This window comes from Amblyomma mixtum, chromosome 1 (assembly GCF_055824585.1).
Source record: "Amblyomma mixtum isolate Tamu chromosome 1, ASM5582458v1, whole genome shotgun sequence".
Lineage (NCBI taxonomy): Eukaryota > Metazoa > Arthropoda > Arachnida > Ixodida > Ixodidae > Amblyomma > Amblyomma mixtum.
In genome coordinates, this window is record NC_143012.1 from 41,937,157 (window position 1) to 41,958,767 (window position 21,611).

A 21,611-nucleotide genomic window follows, 5' to 3' on the forward strand; every position below is an offset into this window, starting at 1 on the left:
TGAGCCACTGCTGTGGGACTAGTTTTGGAATTAAGAGCTTGGTGCATTGCCTTCTAGCCTGACCAACCTGGCCAGCAGTACAAAGTTTCCCCGGCTTATTTTGCTGCCAGTAAGGGGCTACGTCTCGGTGATTTTGCAAGACTCTGGCAGAAGCTTGCCAGGCTCTGCTCATACATATTTCATGCAGTGCATGAATCCAACTCACGGAATACTTCTGCACTAATACTGAACATCTGGAGCGCCCATATGAAACAACGCTTACGGCGTTCTTGAACATGAGTAACCAAGTCTTTTTTTCTTGTCCTGTACCAAAGGAAGTGACATAAAAAGTGGCTGCAGTTGATTTATTCACCCCTCGATGAGGAACCTGACCTTATGTACATGTGTATAATGCCACTAGTGCTTTATTAGACCGTTATATCAAAGTCGCTTGAAGGCCATTGGAAAAGCAAAAGTGAACTGTTGTATTTCAATTCCGCATATTTGTACAGACATACAGCAAAAGTGGTCAGAACAAAACAACATTATTATTTATCTAAACGGTCACAGGGAGGGAGCTGTACTTTGCATAAAACGATTGATTGCATGCTTTCTCGAACCACACATAATTACAATAAATACACCGAAGTCATTACAGACCACACTAAACAACCGGGTGCAAGCTTCATAAAACAGCTGCTCATACCCTTATTGGACAATTAAATACAAGGTTTCCCGAAGACTATTCCATCAAAAAATGTCACATCCAACGCCTTCAAGCCCTTTTGTACAAGCACAACTCATGTGATCTTGACTTGCAATATGAACTAAACAACACCTAACCGGAATCCCTAATAGCATCATCAACATGGAGAACCATGGTCATTATCACAAGCAAAGGCAAGAATTAATTAGAAATTCATCTCTGCAGAACTTGCACAGACACCAGCTCTATCATTAATGTACACAAATAATATAATAATAAACAACATAAACAACATGCCCCTAACGCAGCTAGTGCAAGCTGCATGCGCTGTGAACAAAGCACCTAGTATGTACAGACACTCCACTTTGGAAGTGAACAGGCCACTTTGGTTTGTCCGAGGTCGTGGCAGTGTCACTGACAGAAACAGTCGCCCACAGGGCTCACGAGAGACACACTTCACAATATGGCCAGGTCGACTCCAAGAACAAAAAAAAAAATGGCTGCCGTGCAGAAATCCATTGCACCCACCTCCGGGTAATCGGCACCGCCACTGTTTTCGGTAACGAGGTGTTCTTGGCTGTCGACAACTCGAAGCACTGGTCTTCTTGAGACGTCGCAAAGAAAGTCAGGGCGGCAGGCCGCGTCACACCACATAACGTCCCCGCGTCTTCTCTTGCGACGACGAGCCGCAGTACTCGTTATATATGAGCTTGGCCAGAAACAAGTGAAACACCACAATGAGAAACGTGATGGACACCCAGAAGAGCGCTGGCAGACCGCCAAGTTGGTGACCGTGCCTGTGTAATGCGATGACGTGGTGCTCGTGCGCCGGTGCTGAAGTGGTTAAAAAAACAGGCCGAGAAACAAGAATGAAAACTTCTGTGTTGAAATTTGTTGCTACTCTCAGGGTTCGATCTTTTTCTGAAGCACAAGCTGCAACATTTCATGCCATTTGAATTCAACAGACCTCGAACTGCGTTTTTTACCCTGTTGCTTTGTCCTGTGCATGACTAAGCTCTGCAACGAGAGCTTGAAAATGAAAACACGCAAATTGTATTGGGATGCACTCAGTACTTAAGGGGGGATGAGGATCTTGAAAACTTTTTTTTTTATTTGTTAACATATCTTTCTGAAACTTTGCACCTGGGTGGATCATTGAATGCTGATTTCAAATATGCATTTAGATTTCAAATATCGCAGCTGGAAGGAAATATATGGCAAAATGAAATATACTAATTAGGTCATTTCTTATGGGCCTTTTTAGTAAATTATCAGTTAAATAAACATTTTTAAAGAATAAGCAGACATTTGCAAAGACCCAAAGCACATCCTAAAGCTAACAGAATGTCTACAAACTAATTTTGTTGATCATAAATAAACAACAAAGTTGGAAAGAAAAAATGACGTGGCAGTAATTAGCCCACACTTGGCCTAATTGCTCATATATCATGTTTAAAGGAAAAAAGAAAGCTTTAGCATGTGCTTTTGGCCTTTGCAAATGTCTGATTATTCTTAAAAAGTCATTCTTCAACTGATAAATTACTATAAAGGCCCGTAAGAAATTACCTAATTTGAATGTTATTTTGAGATAAATTTTCTTCCAGGTAAGATATTTGAAATCTAAATGCATATTTGAAATCAGCATTCTATGGTACACCAGCGTGCTAAGTTTCAACAAGTTATGTCGAAAAATAAAAAACAAGTTTTCAAGACCCTCATCCCTCCTTAAATAACACCTCAAATCTAATCAAAGTTGATTTTTAATCAAGACTTGCTACATTACTGAAAATGCAGGAGGCCCCGTAGGACCCGCCGCGGTGGCTCAGCGGTTAAGGTGCTCGTCTACCGAGCCGGAGTACCCAGGTTCGAACCCGACCACGGCGGCCGCGTTTCGATGGAGGCGAAACGCAAAAAGCCCCTGTGTGCTGTGCGATCTCAGTGCACGTTAAAGGACCCCAGTTAGTCAAAATCATTTCGGAGCACTCCACTACGGCACCTCTTTCTTCCTTTCTTCTCTTACTCCCTCCTTTATCTCTTCCCTTTCGCCGCAGTTCAGGTGTCCACAGAGGTATGTGAGACAGATACTGCGCTATTTCCTTTCCCCAAAAACCAATTTACTATTGTCCCATAGCACATGACTGCTCTGCCACACCAAAGCCTAAAGGTGCCTCTTCTTACAGAGTAGAGATAATAGCCACGACTAAGCAGCTCAGCCTTTCGCACTATACTGCTACATGCCCACAAAAGATGCACGGCATGAGAAAAGATGCTGCTTTCCTTTCGTACAGATTCTCCCATTCAAGACAGCCGGCAGTTAACCTATATAGGCCTTGCGTCCTACATGTAGGACACTGCTTTTTTGCACAGTACTCGATACGTTTACTGCGTAAATGTAATAAGGGAGTAATTACTCATTGGCGTCCACCCGAGCGCAGCCATACGGCCACAGAGGAAAGCTATACAGCTTTCTCAGAAACTTTGCAGTTAAAGAAAAATTCATCCTGGTCCGGGGTTCGAACCCGGGACCACCGCTACACCAGAGCAGTCGCTCTACCAATTGAGCTAACCGGGACGGCATGCTTATGGCTGGGCGAGAGCGAATTGATCTATAACTCGAAGTGGGAACAGTGTTGGTCAAATGTTTAGGGGAATCCCCCAAGGTGGAGTAGATTTGTAATAAGGGAGTAATTACTCATTGACGTCCACCCGAGCGCAGCCATACGGCTACAAAGGAAAGCTTTCCTTTGCAATTTGGAAAACTTTTGTCCGGAATTGTTGGAGATGAATCTGCATCCCGCGAAGTTTTGTCCACAACTGTACATAATATAGTTATTTTGTTTACGTAAGCTTTCTATTCAGTAATTACTCCCTTATTACAAATCTACTCCACCTTGGGGGATTCCCCTAAATATTTGGTCAATACTGTGTAAATGCCTGCGCCTGCTAGCGCAGATTCCAGAAGGTCTAGACTTTTTCTCCGCATGGGCTCTGTTGTGTGCATTGCTTTGTGCGTTGTGTGCATTTGGCAGGATATGCCAATCTTCGCTGGACACAATTTTTGAAATTAAACCCTATCGATCGACTACATTGTGATTCTGCAGGGAAAAACAAATCATTTTTGCACACTGTCATAAGGAAAGCAACACATGTGATGAGATATATGGTATTGAAGTTGATGTCAAATGTTTGAAGCTTTACAACATGTAACAGTTAGCAAACTTGCCTCGTATAATACATTGTAGGACTGCTCAAAAGTCATTGCTGAACGATCTTTCTTGTGATTTGCCAGATTTCGGGACGTGTAAATACGCAAGGCTGTTTACCTTCGACCACCTCCTTGACATGAATGGTCTGGCTGAGCTCCTTCATGTGCTCCAGATCCGAGGTAATGTACAGCACAGCCGTGACTGGCTCAGTCACTTTCACCGGGAACTGCTTTGCCTTGAAGCTGCGCAAAAAGCATAAAAAAAAACACTCATTAAAAATTTCACAGCAGTTTGGGATTTGTGTGAGATGTGGACAAAATGTCTCTTTCAGCTCGCGAAGCTATGTGTTACTAAACATAAACTTGTGAGAACACTCGCACTGACACCCAGTTCCCACAGTACTTACGTGCTGTGGTACAGATACAAAGTACATAGAGCAAAACCTCGGATGATATGAATCCCACTGGGTTGCAAGAAAATTTGTAAGTTTCATCTCATCCAAAACAAACAAAACCAGTACGAAGCAGCATGGGAAAAGTATTCACACAGACCTGTTTATGGCTGATGGCATTTACTTATGGGCGCGTGGCCACAGCTCACTACATACCGTATTTACCCGAATGTAACGCGACCCCAATTGTAACGTGAGGGTCGACTATGCGAGGGCGAAACCGGGGAAAAAAAAGAACACGATTGTAACGCGAGGGTTGACTTTGCGAACGCACGCGAGTAGAATAGCGCTGCGCTTGAAGCCAGCGGTATACTGAGCGCGAGAGCACGCCATTTTGGAAACGTGTCGAAACGCGAACCATGCGGCTATGCACTGCCTGAGGAATCGGTGGCGTAGGTCATGTGGTACTATCACGTGGCCCAAACGGACCGCTACGTCACCGGCGATGTTTTGAAGCCAGTTGTAAAAAGTACAAATGCACTAAAAAGGAGAAAGTCGGTCCTCCCGTGACCACGCCACGTGATAGCGCATAGAGCTTGATAGCGTGCGGGAGAGGAACTGACTGGGAGAGCGAAAAAAAGGGAGAGGAATCGGCTTCGCGAGCCACAGCCGGTCTCGAGGGGTGCGCGCACTTCTCTTGCGCGCTCCCCCTAGAGACCGGCCGTGCACGAGCGCTTGGCTTGTGAAGGCTGGCCGCTTGGCTTCGCACTCCCTCAATTTTTTCCTCCATGTTTCAAGGTGACTCGTTGCTGGCGCGCTCTCGTTGGTGTTGTCTGCTCTGCCTTTTTTGCGTTTGCACCGCATTCACGACTCGTCCTGGCGTGGTTCGCGTATTGGTTGACCGCTGAATTTGGAGCGCGCAACTTTGAAGGAGCAGGTCAATCAACACGCACGTAAATGCGGCACATTAAGCGAGCCTAATAATGAGTGTTTGGTGCCTTTCTTAACATTTTTATACCTAGTATTCGAATGTAACGCGGGGGGGTGACTTTTCACATCTGTTTATGGTAAAAAAACTCGCGTTACATTCGGGTAAATACGGTACTTGCATTGCATGCAGGGCGACTGGTGATAGGGAAGTTGGCGATGCACCGGCCGCAAGTCGACGCTCACTGCTCCTAGTGTGTGTACAGCGCAACAAGCGATCGTGGAGTCGCTGATATGCGGGCCGCGTGACCCCTCTCACAGCTTATGGCTAGCACCTATGTATCATCCGTTAACATGCGAGAGAGTGTTCACAACATCCCCGAAATTCTGCTCACTGTATCCCAAGCACCCCGGCCGGGGAATTTCACGAAATCGTATCATCCCGAAATTCATATCAACCGAATTCTGTGCGATGTCAGTGCATGTTAAAGGGACAGTGAGGAGAGCTCTATTAATATTTTTTTTACAGCACAATCCGATAGTTCGGCCTTTCATGGCTTTGTTGCCACTTGGCCGGCAGCGAAAGATGCATTTATTTCTAAGAAATTTGGATTCGAAGTTGAAAAAGTTTTTCCCGCCGCTCTGATTCAAACTTGGGATTCTCCTATGACGACACAGGAGTAAGTGACGTGAAACATGACGTAACGCAGACTCCGTGATTTCTGGCGGCCAGCAGTGTGGCCCAGCAGCAGCCGAAAAGAAAGCTACCGCCGGCCGCACGTTGAAGGCATCTATCGGCTGTTGCGGCCTTCGCTTCGTTTACGTTTGCACCGGCATTTTGCCAGCGTTACAATGGATCCCGTTCTCGAAGTCGTCAACGAAGTTCTCGCAAATAGACACCTTTAGCATACCGTGTACCTTGTTACCGTTAGCGGAATACTGGGAGCCCGCCTACCGCTGTGAGCAAGCACTTATTGGTCTCGATGCTGCAGGAGCGCACGTAGCTGTCGGGTACGTGGCGCCATCTGGCGACGTCAAGGAGATTTGCGCATGCATTTGCTGCGCCTCAGTGATTCGTGGCTTCTCGTGTCCTAGTGTTATAGTTCTAGCAACACTGTTTTGTCCTATGACGTCATGAAGCTTGTACTTGCGAGTTTGGCCTGTGGCGGCGATACCTGTATTTTGGTTCTTGCTCTTTTCTACGTTACAAGAGCTTTGTTGTCAGTATGAGTGGCGTTTTTGTAATCAGGAGCTGGTATTCTGTCGATGCAAGTCAACTTCAATTTCTCCTCAGTGTCCCTTTAAAGAACCCCAGGTGGTCGAAATTATCTGGAGCCCTTCACTAAGGCGTCTCTCATAGCCCGAGTCGCTTTGGGACGTTAAACCCCATAAACCAAACTAAACCAAATCATATCATCGAGACTCCATCGTAGCTACACCACCACAGCTCTCAAGAACGGAATGGCAGGCCATACTCAAGCTTCACTGGCGGGTCGAGGCATCCGCCGTCGCAGGCGTAGTAGTCGCGGTCACTCCGGTCGAGCCAGACCCGCAGCAGGGCCTTGTTGTCGTCGCCGAGGACCACACTCACGTTGAGGTGCGTGGCGTTGCCGTAGCTGATGCGGCGGAAGAAGAGTTCTCTGTGCAGGTCCTTCGGCTGCGTGTTGAGCTCCAAGTGGCTGTCCTTGAACAGGAAGGCACCGAGGCTCAGGACCACGGCTTGCAGCACGCCTTCCGCACCTGTTTGTGCCAGAGGTTGAAGCGTGGAAGAACAAGCATAAATGCTGCAGCCGCCTACCAAACAGGGTGTCAACATAAACGTGAGGATGCGTTGCATTATAAACGTGCTGTACCTAACGGCTTTTCGTTAAAATCATGGCTAATCCGTCAACAGGTGGTGACGAGCCCAATATGGTTTGCTATCTTGTCATAAATGTGCGTCCTAAGCTAGCGTCCATTAATGCATTAAAAGACAGCATTTCTTTTGGCAGACAATTAGCCCAAGAGAGGTGAAAAATGGGTCCAAGAAGAAACAAGAGTAACAAACATGGTTTACTGTACAGCAAACTTCCCAAGACAAATGACGCTGCCATAAGCGCAGTGATGTGATTGGCTGAAGCCATTTTGGAGCAGCTTTTTGGAGCAGCCAAAAGGGAATTTTGGAGCAGGGAAACAAGCTTTTGGAGCAGCTCAAGGCTCATTGCAAGTGAAAAAATTCACTTTGCGAGAAGTAAAATAGTAAAATAAGGAGGAAACCTTTGGGAACAAAAAGGTGCTGTTCAATAGGATGTTAGGGGCATTTCGATGCGAGCAAAATGCAAAAACACCCGTGTACTAAGATTTAGGTGCATATTAAAGAACCCCAGGTGGTCCAATTCTGGAGTCCCCCACTACGGCGTGCCTCATAATCAGATCATAGTTTTGGCAATAATTTAATTAAATTAGAGGTAATTGTGAAACATCATATGTTGGCCCAAATAACTAATTTTAGAACTTCAGTGTCATGTAATCTTTTATGCGACCAAGTATAGATCAGCCCCGTGTTATAGCCGCCAAGCCCCTATAGGACAGCAGTTATAAATGGACAACAAGGAATTCACTGGAACTTTTATTTAAAAATGACTAGAATGCAGATCACAAGCTTACAGAAAAACAATGAAATAACACTATCAACGTTTCGAACTGAATAATAATTATGTACACGACAGCACAACTTTTCGGCTTCTTGGCCTATCAAAAAGCAGTGGACCTATTCTGTGCCTTTTTTCTGTGAGCAACATCATTCAGTCTTTAACTGCAAAATACTGCCTAGTTGGCTGCCTTAGGCGACATTTTGTCAACAGCAGCTGAAAGCCTTGTTTTCCCTTCAGCAAGCAAGGCCTGCCCACTTTCAACATCACCAAAATTCTTCATCTTTATGCCATTGTTGATGAGCAGCTCTGCATTCACCAGCATTTTCTTTGCTGTTTCTACTTCCAGCTTGAGGGTTTTGTCAGCATCACTTGGTGTCATCTTGGGCACATTGGCACGCTGCCGTTTGGCAGCCTGCTCTTCTTCAGCTGCCAAACGTTCTCTGTACCTTTTGCTTGCCCCTCGCACTGCGCTGACAACATCAGGCGTAACATCAAAGTGAAAATACGCGTTTGGCGCAGCTTTGGCGCACAATAACAAAAATGTAGCAGGATGTAGCAGGTTTTGCCTTTTGGCGCACATCGGCGCAATTGGCGCAGCTATCACATCACTGTAAGTGTGTCAAATGTTCAAGCTCACATAAATATGGACTAACGATTAGCACTGATGCTGCAAACCATGGTTTTGCTCAATTTCTATGGTTCTTCTCTGCTCTGATTAACCACACAATGCTTGCTACATACTGCTTAGAACAGTGGCAATGACAACCAGATGAACAGGTCACTGATAGTAAAACATAGAGGCAGTTTCGGCACAGGCACCCCTTTGTAACAAGATAGCACTGACAAAACTTACACTGAGACAAAGTAATGACAAATGCTTTGAAATACAGCTCCTCTGCCTATAGCATAGAACACAGCTCTATACTATGCTGTCAAGCTCTTGCCAGGAGTCACTGGTAGTTGGGGCTACAAAAAGGCAATGGCAATAATCTGACAACAAGATAATTGACATGATGGCAAAATAAGAAACACACACCTGTTTTGATGAGTTTTGAGCACCCCTGGTTCTCCAGTGTCAGCATCCACAGGTTTACTGCATTTGTAACTGACTGCAGGTTGGTCGAGTCAGGCCATAAAGTGGAGGCTTGCCTGTAAATACATAGGTGGCCTATTTCAGAACCTTGTTTCCTAACAACTTATATGTTTAGGTGTACGGTCACATTTATACTGAAACCAACGACGAAATGAATGCCAAAATAGGCTGTTCGCATTAAAGCATAGTGAGATGAAGGTCGTTACGATGTGTCGAAAGAAGCGATACAGAACATACCCTGAGAGCACGGTATTCGAAACTGGTGTAAGAGAACTTGACATATACAAATTAATGTCATGCAAATCTGACTATCTTTAGCTGTATACACCAGAGTTCGCTCTACTTGTACATTATAAGGTAGAACTAGGGCGAAATACTGACAAAGCAAGGTAAAAAATGTAAAAAAGGCAATGTAAATGTAAAAATGTAAAAAAAAGGAGCGATTTTAGTTTCAAATTAATGTTTTTGTTTTTGTAATCATGGTAAAATATTTCCTTACAATTTGAGCTTGTTGGAACTTTCTTCCAAGCTTTGGAGAAGTTCTCAGACTGGGTTCTATGGAGTGCTTCGCGAGTTCTCCAAACACCTAAATCCAAGCACGCCTTAACCCCCCCTTCTTCTCTTCCCTTTGCTTTGCCCCTTTTAAGGCGAAAGCCTTTAATGGCTCATCGTTGTCGACAGGAGGTTGTCAGCAGAGGTGTCACGCTTTTCGGTTGGTCGAAATGGTCATGACGTCAGAGTGCGCGGATTCGAAGCAATGAGGTCACCCACGGATGCCTGACGCCACCTTTTGGAGCAGACGACAAGTAATAAAAAAAAGTTGTCGTCCGCTCCGACAGGGGGCGTAAGGTGTCCGTGGGTGACCACATTACATACCTCGTTACTGCGAACAGAGCCATGGATACAACCCAACTCATCGAAGCAGAGAGAGGGAGTCGTGCTAAAGAAACAGTCAAAGTCAGCAGTCAAAGTGTGTTGTAATAATGTGTAGTCAAATAAGGCACTAGTACAGCACAAACAGTCTCGCAGCCAATGCCAAACAGTGCGCCAGGAAAGGCTTTCGCCTTGCAGCACTTTAGAGAGCCAAAGTGCCCCTTGAATATTAATTTGGGACTCATCATATTATATAATTTATTATAGTAGACCATTTCTCTCTGCAACCAGTCAATATCACATAATTTGGACATTTTTCTAGCAGGCTGTGCACCTGACACACTTTTTTTGCATGCATGGTTAGGGTGGGAAAGGCAGACACAAAGCCGGCCTCTTTAGCACCTTCGGAAAGCCGGTGCAGTTTCCCCAGATAAAAATTTCGAGAACCTTTGCATCAACTCAGGGGAGTCTGAAATACTAGCTACATGACTGCAGCAACATATCTGCCCAGCCACAAGCCAAAAGGCCTGGAATTATTTCTCTACACTTCGTCATGAAAGGAATTGGGGGGGGGGGGTGAAGGTCTGGCATCTCACACTGCATGCAGGCACTGAGAAAGATATGCAGCATGTGCATGTCACTCACAGTGTGTGGTGACCACCGTAGCAATGCTCTGGGTAGGCGAGGAGTGCCTGCAGCTCTCGGTGCTCCGCTGGACCGGTGTTCCACTCCGACGCCAGGGCACGCACGTGTGACAGTATGTAGTAGATGGTGCCGTTGATGACGTCTCCGTTGAGCGCACCGTACGCCTTGGACTGACTGATGCCAAAGCCAGTACTCCAGAGCTGAATATAGGACAGAGGGCAACACCTGTCCGATCAGGCTTGGGACAAAACGTCCGCCAATTTCGAAACGGGACAGGGATGACTCTTATAAAGGAATGTACAGTCTGACTATTGAGGGGAGCTTTTCTAACACACTTGATGCTTATGGGACCAAGGCACGAGATTGAATAAACTGAACATGTCAATTACGTGAGTTTGAACGAATGAAATTCCACTTTACTTGCATGGCTTAAACTGGGGACTAACATCAGCCATCAGTTTAATGCAGGATGCAAAAATTGACAAACGAAGTGAGCTATGTGTGTGTTCCCCCCCTCCCCATCTTTTTTACTATTCTCTTCTACACAACTTTAGCATGTTTCCACACTGTTTTCAGTCCTCTATGTAGAGGCAGATGGATATGGCTCTCCGTTCACTGCTCAGAAATGCAAGTCCAAATCTCACCTGACTCCAAGCGTCGACGTGCATGTTTCGAAGAATGTGGCTTTCGATGCTCACAACCCTCTGCATTTCCTGCAACGTCACATGAAGCAATGAAAAAAATAGTTGATGGTCAAACCACATCGTGGAAAGTTCACTTCCCCCAATTATTCCGCTTAAAACACTAATAACCTTGAAAAAAAATTGGGCACTGTCAGAACCGCCATGATGGTTCAATGGCCGCAGAATTCTGCTGCTCAGCTATAGTCCGTACCTTTACTTCCTAGCGTCATACACTGACGAAGGCAAAATGCAGTAACAATTTCATACTAAGATTTCAGCGCTTCGGGAGGGAGTGGGTTTGACTCCCACTGCCGGCCAGCTAAGCACCAATTTAGTCAAATGGGTGCAAGCTTATCCCTCGGCCTAGTACTTTGCTTTCCAGGGTGAACAGCTTCGGAAAGGAGTCTGTGCCTTCAGATACTGTCACTCTGAGCTAGAACAGACACTTCTCAGAAAGGCATAGGTGGTGTAAATAAATTTGAAGCCTTCCACTACAGTGTGCCTTACAGCCCAGATGCAGCTTCGGTAGGTAAGAACTAATTACTCGTTATCTTGAATACCAAAGCTGCGCTGTGGGCTATGAGGGACACCATATTCAAGGGCTCCAGATTAATTTTGACCACCATAGTTTTTTACAACACGCAACAATACCTTGGTGCACAACGGTTTGGCATTTCGCCTCCAACGAAATGTGGCTGGTGTGGACTGGAATCGAACCCAAGACCTTGTGCTCGGTAGGAGAACACCACGGCCACTGAGCCACTGCGGCGAGTACTGGCATGCAAGAATGTGGACATTAACACTTGCCTCCTTGAGGAATGACTGGAGCTGCGAAACTGCAGATGGGTAGTCCTTTGATTTCAAGGGCCCTGAGTAATCCACCAATGTCTGTATCCTGAGCACTGTGGAACTGGAATGAGTATTAGTAGGTAATATTAATATCATTCTAGTGGTTTTCTATTGGTTCCTCTCTCACAGAGCTATTCCTCAAGATAGCACGGTACAGACTAGAGTTAAAGGTGCACTGAAGAGGATTCTGAACTTGTCTTTTTGCCGCGGGAACTCGATCTACCCGTTCCTAGCATTCTTAGAAACAGTGACTTATTGCCCTGTGTGGCCGATTTCCCCAATTAAATCGAATTAACGTCCGGCTCCCGCCTTTTTTTTTTTAATTCTGCCTCGTACGGTGGGCGGAGTCGACCAACGCGTGGAGCGCCTTTCACCCAGTCCCGTGGAGGCTTTGCTTTCGCTTTATGTTGTTTTTTAGGTTTCCATGAATAAATAGTTTCATTCGCAGATAATATAGCCGCAAAATAAGCCCGAAGAAATAAAAATACGCGCGGACTATTTGCTACCACGGACTACTACGTATTACTCCGCCGATGGCAGAGCGGCAAGCCGCCACGGGACTGGGTGAAAGGCGCTCCACGCGTTGGTCGACTCCGCCCACTGTACGAGGCAGAATTTAAAAAAAAAGGCGGGAGCCGGGCGTTAATTCGATTTAATTAGGGAAATCGGCCACACAGGGCAATAAATCGCAGTTTCTAAGAAAGCTCGGAACGTGTAGATCGAGTTCCCGCGGCAAAAAGACAAGTTCATAATCCTCTTCAGTGCACCTTTAAGAATAGGTTTCCCTCATTCCGTGTAGGTGCAGATAACATCACCAGGTGTCAATGCTTCATACTTCCTTTATTTTTTCATTAAACTACCGCACAAACTGCAAGCCATTTCTCCTCAAAATCAATTTTTGATCACCTAAATTGTCCACACAGACCTTAAGAATGCTAAATTATCATGTTTGAAATGCAAAACACGAGCCGTTATTTCATTATAGGCATGAACAAAACTTCTTATGAAGCATCACAATCCTTGGAAACTGTAATACCAAAACACCAAAATTTGCTAAACAAGTACTGGAGATGTCAAAGATCATATATTTTTTTTGGAAGGTGTACATAACACTACAAACCGAGAAGAAAACGATATCATTACAGGCGACAAAATATGTCTACGCACTGATACCAAAGGACATGCTACTGAGATCACTGTTTCGAGAAAAGAAGTTTCTGCACTTGGCAGCAAACATATGAAAGTGCCCCAGTTGTGATAAGAACGATGCTAAATTTGTCTGAAACAAACAAGTCTCTGCCAGCTGTACAGACACTCGGAAAAAGTTGACAGTTTGCAATGCACACAACTGCGTACAAAGCACCTGAAAGGATTAACGAAGCATGCATCATTATGAAAACACCGCCTTCTATCACAGCAAATAAAGGAAGCGTGAGACATAAACGAGTACTAATTGCAAGACCATCCAGATAAAGCGGAAATCAGAAATCAAGGAATCTTACCTCTTTGGCTCAACTGTGACTGTGCTTGGTAGCTTTGGGGTGACGAGAGCAAAGGCAATGACTGTGTCCTTTGCGCTGCCAGTCGAGACCTTGCCATGCCAGATGATGTTGTCCTGGCCATATCGGTCCTTGATCCTTTAAACACAACAAGAATGAAGTTGAGAAGACTGGACCTTGAACTAGCATCATCTGTTTCACGCTGTTCCACCCACAGTGAATTACGGTAATGAATCAATGCACAGGAACTCGTTCACATAACATCGTTAGTTGCACGCAACGTAGAATGAAAATCGAACAAACCCGAGAGGCTTTGCTTGAAGGTTCTCAGTTGTGGATCCCTTTTGCTCGATGCCAAATGTGATTGGATCGGACTGTAAAATTCAAACAAACGAAGAATCCGGACAATATCAGCAACTTAAACGGGAAACTCATGTCCCAATTGACTACAAAAGTTATAAGCAGGAAATGTAAGTTTTCCCACTCACCAGAGGGTTCACAATCTTGACAGTTTGCACAAGTAGGGACGGTATTGTTCGATGGGCATAGTAAGTGTGACTGACACTGATTGTTTTCCTTCTCTGTAATGCAAAGTGCAGTGCTGTACTCAGACAATGCACACAGTCAGAACAACCACCACTATGAATTCACTGTGACACCTTCAGCAGCGTTCTGCTTCCATGAGGCAGTTAAATCTCCTTTGCATAAACGACATTATTTTCTACATGAAACTACAACAAACTAAAAGATACACAGAGCAACAGTTCACGAGATTATTCCTGAGAGAGTAAAATCTTGCACAACCTGTTGGAATTGCAATCTCATCAGCCTGGCTTGGAATCTACGCTCGCAACACCTCTCATAGCCACATGGCAATTCTTAGCAAGTGACTGTAGTTAAGCACTTAGCTCTTTAACTTTGCAATAAGACGTGCTCACCTTGTTGAAACATTGATACCTAAAAACAGTGCCTTTCACGAAGTGCACCACATTTCCTTCTGAAAAATTATGAAACAGGAAGTCAGACAACTGTGCATGTGAGGCACAAAAAAATGCGAAAGATTTTTGCACGTAAGAAGGGAGGCTTGCTAACCTTGATGAGATGCCTGTGGGTACGTAATCTCAACTCCAGGATGAAAAGGCAAAGCGAGGGAAAGGGTTCGGTTGTTGAAGACATACAGGGTATTGTCGTCGTCAACAGAGAACCCAATTTTGCCATTCCCTGCAAGAAGGCATTGCACAACATGCAACGATTATTATTTCTGGGCCACGGCGCTAACGAGCACAGCAATCAGCTGGCTTTAAAACTCACCGACAAATGAAAGCAGCCGCTTGTCGGTGGAGCTTTCGTAACTACGATACAAGCTGGCATCAAACTCTCCCACATCCCGGAGGAACGGGTCAACGTTGAGAGCTACACAGCCAATACTTGGATCTGATAGTGAAACGAAGTGTGATAACATTAATTTGAACGCCATGAGCCAAACATGGTCTGGTTCCATCACACACAACCTTACTGCTTACCGATCATTATAGGTGTCTTTCGTCGCACCCATCGAAAGAGAGATGGTCCAATATAGAGGACCAAGGCAAGGATCATCATAACAAGTAGCAACATTTTTCTCGATCTGTGGAATGACCGTGTGAAGATATTAACATGACGATCAGTGAACGTTTGTGGAAGAGAAGCAATAATGCGCTTAAGTGTCAGTTGCCTGAGTTTGGAAAGGCGAAATCAGTTTGCAAGTCCCATGACAACACTGATGGGAAGACACCGAGCCTTTTACTACTTAAATCTGATCAAATGGCATGCAGGTCAAGCAATGTTTTTCTTCTCATTTCGATAAAACATCGCAGTGAAACATAAAAAAAATGAGAAAAACGAAAAGAAAAGCGAAAAGCAGGCATGCGCAGAACACAGCAAGCATGATGTAGTACCTCTTAAGCACGAGTTTCGGGTGGTAATGAGCATGCCTAAAACAAAAATCAGCATAAACTCATTAGGAGGAAGGAAATCATTTGGGCGCGGTATAGAAACGTGCAGCGACAGGCTGTGCGGTGGTTGGACACGCGCTTTCTTTTTTTTTTTCTACTCACGACAGGTAGCCATCGCAGAGCCGTTTGACTCTCCGAAATTTCTCCCCAATATCCATGATTGTGGTGTTTCACCTGTAAGAATAGACGGATAAAACGTACCACCGCCACGCTTGAGCAAATACAGTACGTCACCACCCAGTACGTTTGCACGGTTCGCTCGTGATACGCCACTTTTTTTTTAAAAGCCACTAAAACGCCTTTAACTTGACGTATTTGTTTTCCATGAGAACGCATGCGTTTCTGCACAGTCGACATTTGCAGCACTGACACATGCAAAATCTGCGGCATCGTTGGCACCTTGTTACGTGGTAGCAAGACAGGACCGAAACGAACATAAAACTAATTCATGTGACACGACTGCCGTGTGACCTAATAGCTGCTCGACTGCAGAGAGCAATCGGCGCCCTGCAAACGCTGGGCGTTCCCAAAATCGCAGCGTGAACGCGTGATCTCGGCGCACACACGCAAACTTGTTTGCGGGTTTCTGAGATGATCGTGGGTAGCGTACCTAAGCTTGCAACCATGTGGGAATGCGTAGTCGTTATTGAGGTCGGTGCAGTTGGTCAGCGCTGCATGGATGCTCGGTGTATTCGGCACATCATGAGGTAATAATAGTTAACTTTAACCACCCCTGCACCATCGCCGAACATCTGACCGCACAGCCACTCCACACGCAGTTGTTGACGTCGTCGTGCGTGCAACACTGGACTGAGGTCTCGCAGGGAATGCTCACGTGGTAAACAATCAACGTGCAAAATTTGAGAAATATATGCAATTTTATTGCGTAGCATCATATCTCGATGTTTTATTATTAATCGTTTTTAAGCCTTAATTTTATGGTTTTATTTTTCTGCGGCACACTACCGCTTAACTCTGCACCGTCTGCACTCAGTGCCTGCACTTAAAATACACTAGTGCAATGCTTCTTGCGCTCGGTGGATTTTTCTTCAAATCCTAGTCGGCGGGAATTATGAATTCTTAGTACTTCAGTAGGGTGACACTTCAGGGCGCTTCGGGGCATAGAGGGGGCACTTTTGCAAAACAAATACAAAAGTATAATGGGCCCGCCGCTGAACTCAGCAACGTTGGAACTCAGATAAAAGAGTTTGGTTCAAACACCATGGTTTGGTTGCAATCAATAGCTCTATGGTTGTAGTGGCGGAGCGAATGCGCTGCACTCCTTCAACCGGTGCAGCAGTGCAGACAAATCGAAGCGGCTTCGAACGCGCTCTTGTACAAATGTGCACATTGTGCCTCAATCGAACGCACCAGAAGCCGCTATCGCCGCTATGGCGTCCGGCCAGCGCGCGTTTGTTCAGAAACTGAACAAGTAAGGCCTGCCTAGAAATTTGTCTCGTTGAAATGGGGGTTGCGCATGAACAGACTTATTATTAGTGTGCACAAAATGACATCTTTGTTTTTGTTCTGCTGCCATTAAACCCGTGTTCAGTGAACAGGGCGTTGACAGGACGTTGTGCCGTTACTTTTGCATGCGGTCATTCGCTCTGGCATGACGCTTGCCGTATTTTCGTTTCAGACAAGCGAATGCCGACGTCAGGCGGCAAATTGCAAGCAGTACAGCGGAGAGAGATTTCGCGCATGGACTCGGCGGAACTCAAGGGAGTGTCTGTATTTGCATCTTGCTTCATTTCACGAGGAGCGTCGTTGCGAAACTAAATGCAGATTTCTGGTGCTGGCTCGAAAGTGCCCCACTTTGATGACGCGCCCTTTTCGTAGGAGCAACCTGTCATGCATACAGAGGAATGACCTTTTGTTTTGTGGTCGGGCTCTCTTACCGATCGGGTGTCGCACTAATTATTCACTTAATAATCTGTACATGTGCTTTAACTTTTGAAACTTAAACATTATTAGCAATTAAAACAGTTTAGTAGGTTGTATAGTAAATACTCTCCGGCACTGATTTGCTGTCGTCCCTTTAAGCGCTCTACAGTGGTTTTACTGAATATAAAGAACTGTTGTGTTGCACTACACCTCTACACAGTGCAAATAAAGTATTCATTTTTATTATTAACTCGCCAATGCATTTATTTCTAAATAGGTTAATTCTGGTGCCTTGTGCTTAAGAGTACAATATTTTGGTGATGCTGCGAAATTGCCATTATTCAGTTTTTGAGTATGCTGTCGCTGCAATTTCACAGGTTCCCCTCAGTGATGTCGTTGAACCACTGGACTTTGAAGAGTTCCTGCAACAGCACCAGGATCTGGTTGACCGTGATGCCATCAGTGAACTGCTTGACTTCCCTCCTGACGATGTGGAAGTTGGCATCTTACCGAGGAAATGTCGGACCATTGAACCCATCGTGCCAGAGGAGAACCCGTAAAACTACTTTGTTATTTCTCTGCTTCTTTTTTTTTATTGACTAAAGGGCTTCTAGAAGTGGGACAAGAAAAAATTAAGTATGACGCGATAGCGTAATGGTTGATTTCCATATATGTAAAGGGTCGTTCTCCACTTAACATTCATAGATCCCTGGGGGTCCTCATACCACTCCTGGCATAGTGGTGGAGTGGTTAAGCGATGCACCACTGCCCTGCGATGGCAGGTGCTGCCATTGGTGGGCGATCTGCGGCCCAGGTTGCTCTTCCCGAGCGACCAATCATTAGTTTAACTGCCACCTGCCACGGTGGGCAGTTTGTGATGACACCGCAAGGTCACGTGACCCTAGGTGACCAATCTGCCACCTAGATTGCTCTCTGGGCACTACCTGTTAGTCATGCTCATGATTTTTCACTCACAACGCCAGCACCGACGATGCTGATACCGGACTTTCTGTGTAACGGGGCCTTTAACGCTATTGCGTTAATAAGCTCTTACGTTTTGTTGGGAGCGGGACCTTCTAATTTAAACCGAAAAAAAGTAAATATTAAAGTACACTGAATTCAATTTTAAAAATTAAATTTTAATCAAAAAATTAGTACTCTCGACACGAGCACTATAGCGTGCTAGCTATTAAGTAGGAGTTATACTCTTATCATAAGAAGAATTAACAAGGCATGGTGAGATGGTGGTACTGTTGGATTAAATAGTGCTGCTGTTCGCTTTCAGGCATAGTTTCATTATCTTGCATGCCTCTTCAGACCGGCAGGCTACACTCCTAGTCGGAAGTCATCTGCTAGCCTAGTGCTGTTCACTGTCACCGCCCGCTAAGGGCTGTTACTCGATTAAGTATGCTTCTCCTTAGCATCTCTAAGCGTCATGCATAAGTTTCACCAAAAAGGGGTTGTGGTCTGTCTACCACAATGATTCCATAGCTGCAGTCAGCATGCAGGCTGTGTAATGCCCTGCCATCGAGTTCAACTCAGAGCAACAGCCCAATGATAACATGACAGCCCAGTTTTTAAAAATAAATTTCAGTTTGCGTTTTTGTTGAATGGTTAATCATTTAACTTCTGCTGGTTTTTGAAATTGGAATATCATTTCCTTCAACAAGCACAGCTGCATGTACGACCATATGTGCATTGGCTACTGGTAAATCTACTGCTCGTGCCGACGAAATGGCCAAAATATGCTGTAGGTAAGTCTTGACCATTGAGGAATGCTGCATTATATCACTGAAAAAACCAGTAATTCGTCTGCAAAAAATTATGATAGTCGCCTAAAAAAAACGAGAATGGCATTCTGGAGTAAACACCAAAAAAGTCCAGCCCCTATATATGAGCCGCTTTTGCCAGCTGCAACTTAGGAGTGAGAATAAGGAAGTGTTCTGTCTTTCACAAATGCAAGTTTTTAATAAAAATAAAGCTGAGCAAGTTTTAACAAGCAAAAATACTGCTATACTGCTTTATTATGTGCAGTTGGATTATGCAGGGCAGATGCTGTCGCATTCATTTTAATCCACAATGGTTGTGTGCTTTTAGCCAGTGGAAGTAGAGAGATACGCTTGTTTGTCTGATGTGACGTTTAAGTGTGCTTTCTGTGCCTGTTAAAGAGACACCAGGGAAGGTGGCATTTTGCATTCTTGTAGTTCTCTGTGTGCGTAGTAGTACGCATGATGGACATCTATCATATATTTTGTATTTAAAGATATGGAAATTTCATGCGAATTGCACTGTGCTTATCTTCTTGGGGCATTTTTTTAAATTTTCTTTTTAGAGATCAGTAATTAAGTTTGGTATGTTGATATATATTATGTGTGTAGTATGCAAAGAAAATGTGGTTTTTGATTAGAAGAAAATTGGGTATTGTTACTGTTAAGGGGAAAGGAAATCACTGGAAAAGGGCTTCCGCATTTGGTACAGGATAGGAGTTATCGAAAACCTCTGGGCAGAGCTGTACCTCTGTCTTCCCATAAACTGAGCTGATTGCTATAGTACACTCATTTTGGCCTCTGTTTTGGCTCTAGGAATGTAATTGCGCATTCCAAGAGGCAGGAGCGGTGCCGAGACATGTCAGAGATGTATGGCGCCCGTTTGTAGTGCTTTAATAAAAAATAAATAAACATGTACACGTGGCAGAACAGGTGGCGCCATCTGTCCTGCATTCAGTGCACTTGTGTGATATCGACGCCATCTCTAGTGCTGTACCAGAGCCACTGTAGTGGCTCACTGGTTATGTTACTCGGCTGCTGTACCCGAAAGACACGGGTTTTATCTTGGTTGCGGCGGTCGTATTTCAATGGAGGCAAAATGCTGGAGGCCCATGTACTGTGCGATGTCAGTGGACGATAAAGAGCCCCAGGTGGTCAAAATTATCCACAGCCCTGCACTACGGCGTCCCTCACAGCTTGAGTCGCTTTGGGACGTAAAACCTTACAAACCAAACCAGTCTGTACCACAGGGTCTGCACAGTTGCCATCACTGTTCGCTGCCTGTCTTCACAGAGAGGACCTGGACTTCCACATGCGTCAGTGCCTCCACACCTACACCTCAGACTGGGTGGTGGTGAGCCGGTGCTACCAGGGCCACAGCTCCAGTGTCATCGTTAGGGAAGCAGCGCTGGAAAGGGCCGCTGTGGTGCGCACCACAACCAAGCAAGAATACGAGGTGGATGTGTGCGACGAGCTGTCCCGCCACTCACAGCAGTCATCGCTGGCACAGGGAGAAGACGTTCCGGTGAGGCACTCTCACTAATTGCTGCAGATTGTTGGTGCACACACTCATAACAGGTGGCAGGGAAAGTTGACATAATCTAGAAATCTAGAATCTAGAAGAAGTAGACATAATCAGTGTATGTTTCATAAAAAACCTACACTGTATCACATCACATGGGCATGTCAAAAAGTTGACGTAGTCCCAGTTAACCAAACCCAAGTGTGGAGCAATGGGAGGGTCTGCTCTCCAGCGACTGCCGCGATGACCAGATCGGTTTGATACGGCGAGCTCAGCTGACGGCAGCAACCAGCGGAGCCCTGGAATAGGGGCAACCGACCGTTGCGGATGGACTCATCTGACCACATAAAAGCTTTATAGAGCTGAATAATGTTATCCTATCTTACCCTGTAATCTAGAGTAGGCTTCTTGTATACTTGCCACCTGTATAGGTAATTTTGAATGATTGCATGCGTAAGAGATCATTGAAAAATGTCTCAGTGACAAGGACCCCACTGTGTCTGGGAAGTTGACGAGCAGGCATGACGCTCGTTTCCTGAAATATGTCGAATCAGTCGGGACAGTGGCACAGCTTTCAGCAAGACACTCACATACGCATCATTGAAGAGACTGGACTTTTACCATTTTTTTTGTACATTTCAGTTTCAGTTCCTGCTTTTTCCCTTCAGAAGTGATGTAAAAAAAATTCAGGGGGCACTTTGACTGTCTAAAGTGCGTAGAGGCGAAAGCGTTTTCAGCACCACTTTAACTGCCTCTGTGGCACTGGTGGCGTCACACATGATTAAGCACTAATGACTAATTAATGACAAATTACTAATTAATGACACTTCAGCTTCCCCTTTAGGAGTGGAATGCGCCAGTGTGTTGGGATGCTTCCAGGCAACCCAGAGGAAGTGGGAGTGAAAGAAGAAAGAGGTGTGAAAGAAGAAAGAGGTGCCATAATGAAGAAAATGAAAATTGT

The 21,611-nt window shown here is 45.2% G+C and overlaps 2 protein-coding genes and 1 non-coding gene across 5 annotated transcripts in view; 1 reads left to right on the forward strand and 2 right to left on the reverse strand.

The window, feature by feature from the left end:
* Positions 1 to 329: 329 nt before the first annotated feature.
* Positions 330 to 16,288, reverse strand: LOC149366124 (uncharacterized protein KIAA2013 homolog). Of its 2 annotated transcripts, XM_089548898.1 has the most exons (17): positions 16,089 to 16,288; positions 15,581 to 15,652; positions 15,422 to 15,457; positions 15,008 to 15,111; positions 14,796 to 14,918; positions 14,577 to 14,705; positions 14,423 to 14,481; positions 13,973 to 14,065; positions 13,788 to 13,858; positions 13,488 to 13,622; positions 11,944 to 12,046; positions 11,098 to 11,166; positions 10,454 to 10,653; positions 8,879 to 8,991; positions 6,685 to 6,949; positions 4,009 to 4,133; positions 330 to 1,519 (listed from the first exon to the last, which is right to left on the reverse strand). In XM_089548898.1, exons 2-17 carry the CDS (start codon positions 15,634 to 15,636, stop codon positions 1,329 to 1,331), a joined length of 1,872 nt encoding a protein of 623 aa, XP_089405024.1. In that variant the 5' UTR covers positions 15,637 to 15,652; positions 16,089 to 16,288; the 3' UTR covers positions 330 to 1,328. The 2 variants fall into 2 exon arrangements, with proteins under 2 accessions (XP_089405024.1, XP_089405032.1); XM_089548906.1 differs by lacking the exon at positions 15,422 to 15,457.
* TRNAT-GGU (transfer RNA threonine (anticodon GGU)) lies at positions 3,184 to 3,257 on the reverse strand. Its single transcript has one exon. It is a non-coding gene; the product is annotated as a tRNA-Thr (tRNA).
* Positions 16,289 to 16,788: 500 nt separating the features above from the next.
* Zir (dedicator of cytokinesis) overlaps positions 16,789 to 21,611 on the forward strand; it is a 63,676-nt gene continuing 58,853 nt past the window's right edge. For both annotated transcript variants that reach the window (XM_089548786.1, XM_089548795.1), the window contains exons 1-4: positions 16,789 to 16,910; positions 17,118 to 17,205; positions 17,740 to 17,918; positions 20,422 to 20,653. In XM_089548786.1, coding sequence (XP_089404912.1) covers positions 16,870 to 16,910; positions 17,118 to 17,205; positions 17,740 to 17,918; positions 20,422 to 20,653 — 540 coding nt within the window. In that variant the 5' untranslated portion in view covers positions 16,789 to 16,869. The remainder of the gene's footprint in view (positions 16,911 to 17,117; positions 17,206 to 17,739; positions 17,919 to 20,421; positions 20,654 to 21,611) is intronic.

Bases quoted from the DNA above. Each gene is read 5' to 3' on its own strand.
- LOC149366124 (XM_089548898.1), bottom strand. From the start codon at position 15,636: ATGGATATTGGGGAGAAATTTCGGAGAGTCAAACGGCTCTGCGATGGC. The intron at 14,919-15,007 runs GTAAGCAGTAAG...TTTCACTATCAG, and splicing joins AAAGACACCTATAATGATCG to ATCCAAGTATTGGCTGTGTA. The intron at 14,706-14,795 runs GTGAGTTTTAAA...GCCTTCTTGCAG, and splicing joins GCGGCTGCTTTCATTTGTCG to GGAATGGCAAAATTGGGTTC.